This window comes from Buceros rhinoceros, unplaced genomic scaffold (assembly GCF_000710305.1).
Source record: "Buceros rhinoceros silvestris isolate BGI_N320 unplaced genomic scaffold, ASM71030v1 scaffold14757, whole genome shotgun sequence".
In the NCBI taxonomy this organism is placed as follows: Eukaryota; Metazoa; Chordata; class Aves; order Bucerotiformes; family Bucerotidae; genus Buceros; species Buceros rhinoceros.
Genome location: NW_010422898.1, coordinates 26200 through 33748, shown reverse-complemented (window position 1 = coordinate 33748; position 7549 = coordinate 26200). Strand labels below are relative to the sequence as shown.

Below are 7549 nucleotides of genomic sequence, written 5' to 3'. Positions count from 1 at the left end.
GCTGAAGCTGTTTCCATTGCTTATTCTGAAATAAATAGTCGATCTGGCTATCCACATGACCGGAGACTTCATATGACAGCTCACACAGAACATGATAGTAGTTTAAATGTCAATAACAATTTCTAAATAGCATGGCTCTTACGTGCAGTCATCTTTCATGTTAGCGGGTAAGCCCTGGTATCTCATTCACATCTGAGGGCTCCTTATTTCTGAAAGAATTACTGCAACTTTCTTATGTCAGTGATTAAATTACCCCATTTATTCCTTCCTACAACAAATCAAATAAAGGATGGAAGTTATATTCATTTTTAATCCAAGTGATTTTTCCTCCTGGTGCTTTGATTTAATTAACCAATAATTGAATTAAGCAGTAATCACCACAAACTCTCTTTCTTGTTGTTATCTTCCGCTTACTAGCCTCTCCTTGCTCATGGCTGATCTTAGCAAAGTAGCATGAGTAATGTAATGCAATTTACGGATTCTTCCATTATCTTACTTCCTTTGGCATGAAATCATCACATCAAAAGCTATTTGCACACTGTGAAATTAAAAGGACACTCAGCAGATAAAAATCACGTTCGTTTTTCACTTACTAACTGCTCCTATTAAACTTAAAGAACTCATAAAATGTCACTCTTCACTAGCTGTATTTGTAATTCAGAGCATAAACAGTCTGGTGTTTTTAATTTTACAGTTTTCTGTATCTAGGATACAGCTTTTCACAGACTTCAGTGGTTCTCAAGAAATAGCCTAAATAAAGTGTAATATAATGCTTAAGAAAACTGAGAGCTTTATAAAGACTCTACACTACACTGATGACTGAAGTCATATTACAGAAAGGACTTAGGGGATTTCAGTGTCCCTCTAATATAAGGCACTTCTTCATGTAAAATCTCTTTAGACTTGCAGAGTATATTAAATGCACATAGACGAGTTTGTAGGCTTGAGACCTAAATATGCCTTTTTTCTTAGTGTCTCATAATCTGCTGCTTCTATAGCAACCGCTTTCCTGCTATGTCTGTTTCTGAGAAACTTCTGTATTTCACCTGGACTTTCCAACATTTTGCATTTAGCTCCTAGACTGCATTATATAAACATCAAGATAGCATAATAAATGATACTAACCTCTTCCTCAAGTGCCCTGGAAAATTCTGGATGCTAAATTCTCCATTAATGCATTCAATTTTTGCCAAACACATTAATATTTGCAATTCATGGAAAAATAAAAAAAAAACAAAGGCACATTGAAAATAATTACCATATTCCAGTCCAAATCAATATGTTCTTAATATTTGTAGATCAGGTCACTCTACAGATTGAATTACATTGACTGGTTGCTGCGGTTGGATGCATGTAGTATTACATGTGGGTGGTTGAAACAGGCCTGAGATCAACTCTCTTGCTTCTCACACTCAAACCCAAATTAATCATGATCTGCCTTCATATCATGACTTTTATAAAAAGAACCCCCATTAATGGGGTGACCTAACTCCCATGCGTTATTCCATTTATTCACACGAAGAAGTAGTGAATTATGTAATTTTCTCCCCAGTACAACACTATTTACACATTATTATAGTTACTGGGAGTAAGTCATAGACAGAGTAAAGCTTTCACTACACTATAAACTTTAGGGCTTGTTTTATCTCTCACTAAAAAGCAACCATTTTTGACATTAAAAAGCTGCTGTTTAATACTCTAGCAACATAATGTTCAAGTTTATAATAGACAAGAGAGAAACCATGTGCTATTTCTCATGAAAGGGGTGTGTAAGTGGAAGTAATATCTTCCTCATACTTCAGTGATGGTATATTCTGCAATTTCTAGATGCCTGCATAAGATGGCAAATAAAAAGGCAATACAAACTAGAAAATAATGTTTTCAAAAGAACAAACATGTATCTGTTGTTCTTGAACAGATTTAGGCCAATACTTTAGATCAGCCTTCCAACGGAAATTATGTCAGGAAATCACATGGTTGCAGTTCTTTTTGTTTCTTTGGTTCTGATGGAGGACTTTTTTCACCTTGAAAAGGTGATAGCGTGATCTGTTTGCTGGGTTAAGCTGAGCACTAATGGATCTAGATGTTCTTCTCAGCTACATTCAAAAATTAGGTCTGCCATAGATAATCAGCCTTTTTAAAGATATGCCATGTCATCCTTCAAGAAAGAAAAACATGAAGTTTTACATTTCATTGGGAAAAAAAAAAAAAACGAATCTCTGAAGCTCCTACTTCACCAGCTCTGATCCATTAATGAGCCAGGGGAAAAGATTCGACCAGCTGAATCACTTCCTCAAGCATCTGGTGCAATGACAACTGCGCATTAACTAGGTCTAATGCCAATTACTTTCTGAGAGCTGAAGAGATCACAGTCCCAGGCAGCAGGCCTGTTGGTCTCTTGAGGAGAATATTTTTTTGCAGAAGACATAGAGGCAGAATTCTCCCTAAAGGGAATGTATTTTACAATGATATATGTAAGGAATAATTGGCTTTTGAAACAATGAGAGATTTACCACTCAAAACTCCTAATCATGAGATAAAGTAAAAGTGAGGCAAAGCTGCTCTGAATTACCCTCAGAGATCCTGAGATCCCGAGATCCCGACTTCTCCCATTCCCAGCAGAGATCCATATTCCCTACAGCACACAATAGCTTTGCAATATGTACTGCTTTCACCATTCCTTCAAATGTACAAACATATTTTTCTTCACAACGAAAAGAAAAATTGACCATGAATTTGGAGGAAAAAAAAAAAGGCTATATGAGTATGAGTCACCCTGGGAAGAATGAAATAAGGCTTCAAGCTGGGAAAATGGAGGATGGGTGAGAATTTCAGTCACTGATTTTACATTTGTGCTCTTTATTTCTCTCATAAATTGCTTTTAAAACAATTAGTAATACAGTAGAATTTTTTTACAAATATTGCAAAACACTAAATTAATTATATAAATACCGGAGTTACTTCACTCCCGCTGAAAAGCCGAAACTCCAAGAGCAGAACAAAGTAGGCTTGAAATAATTGTGTTAGATACCAAAACTATTTCTAACCTAGCCCAGACAGAAAACTGGAAGGAATGTCATTTCGACAGGCACAACACAGTTGCACTCACAGGAATCTGGCCGGGGCAGCAAGATTCACACAGCTACTCTTGTGAAAACCATCACAGGGATCTTTAATAATAAGTAGTCAGAGTTTCTGTTTTTCTTCTTCAGTGAAGCACTGAGCTGAACACAGCTGTGCTACAGAACCAGAAGGAAAAGTACTATTTTGTGCTCAGATTCTGTTTTACGGGTTTCCTGACTAAAAGTGGAACGCACCCTGTTCATCTTGTCCTTCTAACATCCCAGCTCAGGAGGCAATACAAGGGTGTGGGCTGTGTTCAAGCTGACGAAACCCTTGGGCTCCGTGAAGAACCACTGCAAGGAATAGTTCACACTTTGCACTGTAACAATCTGGACTACAGAACCTAAACAAGGAAATCCAAGAGTTTGTGGTGTTTTCATGAAATTAACTTATTCTAATCAATCAGAAACAAGCAGAAAATAAATTGCTCAGTCTTGTAGAGAAGGTCAAATTAATAACAGAAGCCTAAAATGGTAGCATATATACATGCATATGTGTATATTTACATAATGTTAAGATATTTTACATTTTTATATGTACTTATTTATATGTATTTATGTTTTAAAATGTATAATATAATGATTTTATTAGCTTTTAAATCATCTTTGTCTTGAGGATTTTCTTTTTTTTCTGGACAGAAGCCTTTGAGGGGTAAAATAAAAGTCTTCTCTGACTGAAATGGAAGTTTCATCCTGTGAAGTTTCATCCTGTGAAGAGATGTACCTTTTTCTTGCCAATATGCTGAGAAGCAGCACATCGCTGAGGGATGGAAATAGGAGAAAGGAAATGCCATCAAGATAAACCATCGAAAAGCAGAGGTCTTTCATGACTCTCACTGAATTTCTAAGTAGGCAATCTCTTTGAAGAACCTTGCTCTCGTTTTGACATGCACAATTTGGATACACACTGCTCTGTGAGAAACTCAGAGCTCCAGCATACGGCCAAGCTGAAAAACTACATACCCCTGTACGGACTCCTTTGCAGACATCAGAAGATCCCAGAAAACTATTGTGAAATATCAAAGTGCAGCCTCGGGAATAACCAGATCGGCATCACTGGCTATCCTGCTTGATTTATCTTGTGGCAGACTAATAAATGGGGCCAATCTGTCACTGGTAAAGCTCTCCTGATACCAATGAAATTAGAACAGGAATTAATTTGGTCCTAGAAGCTAGTTGCAATGTGCCTTTTTTTTTTTTCCACGTGTAAGATATAGATGGAATAAATTAGATCGATACTTACATGTCTCTGCACAGTTAAAATAAACTAAGAATGTTAAACAGGCAGAGGGAGCATATGGTTTGAAGGAAAATACGAATCTATCCTAATTATTGTCTGCCAAAAAAAATCAAGTTAATTAATAGTCAGCAAATAATGTAAAACAGGCAGTGGACAATACCAATAAAAAGAAAAAGAAAAAAAGAAAAAAAAAAGTAAAAACAGCTATCACCCTTGTAGAAGCCGCCAGTCGTCACTACATGAGTTTTAAGATCTCTTCTCAAAAGCACTGTAGCGAAATACACCTTGAAAAGCCCAGCCTGCCACTTTGCCTTTTAATTCCCAATTTAGTTTCATTCCTGTATCCTTGAGCTCCAGGAGATGAGCTGTGTTAGTCGCTGAGGCTGCTACACGAGAGCTAGCACTCACCAGTCTGCCTGACAGAAAATACTAGGAGGAGACGGGGCCTTTTCCCTTCTGAAGCTCACAATTTACAGCATACTTCTAGTGCTCACAACAGCATCCTTCGACGCTGCCTGCAGGAAAGCCCCTTCTCCATGAACTTGGCTGTCTTTTTTGTTGAGGCAAACCAGTGAAATTTGCTCTTCCCTTTTTGTTGCATGACTTTCCCAACCAGCATTGGCCAGCTGCCAAAACGGGTCCTTTCTCTGCCTCTGAGCAGCAGAGGCCACGGCAGGAAACCCTGCAGCTGCTGCCAGAGCAAGCAGCGTAAGACAGGTGGTGAGAAGGGGTGGGCTCCTTTCCATCAGGAAGAACACTGTCAAGGCTTGGAAGAAGGCAAGTGACGTGGGATGTGCCCCTTGGAGCCACCAGCCTCCTGCTCTTTTGGGAAAACCTTGTGGAAACCCCCTGAGCCAGAAATGGTTAAGTCTGGGGCTGGCTTTGGCAGGCTGAGCAACACTGTCTCCCTTCTTTCTTCAGATACGCTTCACAGGATTGTGTGCTCCATCTGCCGTACTGGATCGCACCTTCCCCTGCTACCAGTGACCCTTATGGGCTCTGGAAATCAAACAGCAATGAGCCCTGCTGCATAACTGCAAATGCAGCATTCAAAACGCAGTGGAAATTCATAGTGTGGCATTATATATACATACAGTATATTATATATACTGATGCTTCCACTATTTTCTTTTAAGAAAACAAACAAACCATAAACTAGGTAATTGGATTAGAATTACTGCCTGACTGCAAGGAAGGTTAAAGCAGTCAAAGTAAAGGAAATTCAGGCTGCCTTCAACTGTTCACTGCACAAAGATGTTCTTACCCATATGAATTATGAAAGACTTGCATTACCCAACAACAAGATACCTGTCCCACAGGACCCTTCATGGTTGTCCTTATCACAGCACATCTTGAGCACACAAGGTAAGGGTGAAGAATGTATACATGATGCAAAATCTGGTTACTCCTAAGTTTCAAGCACCTTACTCAGTAACATATGAGGCTACTGTAATATACCCTGGATGTCACTGAATGATGGCGTTTCCTCATTGACAGAACAGTGTAAGTAGACACAATCACAACCATTTCTCATCGGCAAACCAACTAAAACTGTCCATGAATTCCAAGGTGCTATTTAGGAAAAAAAAAAAAAAAAAAAAGGAAAGTGGTTTTGCTCCATTCAAATAATGTTTTTTTGTCTTTCTTTTCTTGAATCCGTCTTCCAGATGAAGAAATCTTTTTATATTTTACAACTTGTTTTCAGATTGGCACATGGAGACAGCTCTGGAGTAAGAGCAGAGCCAGAAACAGGGCCAGAGTCACACAGAAATCTGTGGTGCTTTGTATGATGACAGAGCAAACAAAATCACACCTTTCCTTCAGGATCAATGCACCTGTAGATAGTAAGAGACAGACTGCTACAGATATGGTCTCCATCACAAAAGCCTTCAGCTGTGCTGGCAGAAACACATGGTTTTGGTGACCACTATCTGCTTTCCAAGTTTAGTAGTCCTTCAATATATTAGTAATCAAAGAACGTACTGTTACAGCGCTTAAAACAGAATATACCTTCACCATTTAACAGGAGTGCTTACACTGAAATGTCTGGCAACACTTTCAGTACCTTTTACTAGATTTTTAGAACTCCTGGTTCAAAGGGTTTAGGATGAACATCTGGAAAGCAGGTTCACCCATCACACTTATTTCAGTAAGTTAAACCTTTCCAGTCAGTGTTCAGGAAGGGTCATCTGGGGGAAACCGAAAGCTGTCAGTTACTTTTTGCCCAGACCTATTGAATTTTCACTCATAAATCTTCTCAACACATCTTCCCTACCGCTCTCACACAGGGATTCCACCTATACACAAGGAGGACATATTGAAAATGAAAAAAAAAAACAAAAACCCCACATCCTACCCAACCTTCTCTACAAGAACAGCTTCTGGGGAAAAAACCCACACACAAAGAGAAGAAACAGAAGAAAAAGCAGAATAAAGGTGTTACTTACTGGTTAACACAGTGATTGATCTTGATGGCTTGGAAACCATATTTGAGTTCACTACCAACAGAGTTACTATGTAATATAGGCCATGGTATTTGGCACTAAAAACCACAGGGGCAGGTAAAGTGCTATTGAATTCTTCAAACTGGAAAAAGTAGTTCTTGGATTCTCCAGCTATCTTCACAACATATACAGAGGATGAGCTCACCACATCAGATGCTTCCAGGGAGACAATGATACAATTGTCTTCTCGGACAGTAACTTGGAAGGGTTCTGCATTCTACAAGATAAGAATAAAGACTTTGCTGAAGTTAAAATCTATTATTTCACTCTTACCTATTTCCTTGATATCCAGAGGATACTCATGTTGCATTTATGATAAAGTTACATTTCATATTCTGCAATAGAGTTAACACCAAAGCAATTATTTCAGAATACAATTCACTGTCAGCCAAAGTCCACAGGCATCTGATTATCAGGCTAGTCTCTCTGCAGCGGAGGCTGGCTCCTGCCGTGTGCTTTCTGATGCTCTGGCTACTCTATCCCTTACATCCCGAGGAACAAAGCCTCCGCCATTCTTTCCTGACAGAAGGTAGAGCAGAGGAGAAGAAGGATGAGATTAACAAGGGTATCAGGGGCAAGAGGATTTCCAATAAAGCCACAAAGCTTAAATCATTTAAATCCCCCCCAAGAGGTGATTAAATCAAGACTCCTTTATCTTGCAGAAACAGGATCATATGTTCTTC

At 38.8% G+C, this 7549-nt stretch overlaps 1 protein-coding gene across 1 annotated transcript in view; it reads right to left on the bottom strand.

The window, feature by feature from the left end:
* The window catches only part of LOC104497018 (receptor-type tyrosine-protein phosphatase O-like), a 24148-nt gene extending 17062 nt beyond the window's left edge, over positions 1-7086 (bottom strand). The window contains exon 1 of the mRNA XM_010140228.1: positions 6810-7086. Within this exon, the coding sequence (XP_010138530.1) occupies positions 6810-6849 (40 nt within the window). The 5' untranslated portion in view covers positions 6850-7086. The remainder of the gene's footprint in view (positions 1-6809) is intronic.
* Between the last annotated feature and the right edge of the window lie 463 nt (positions 7087-7549).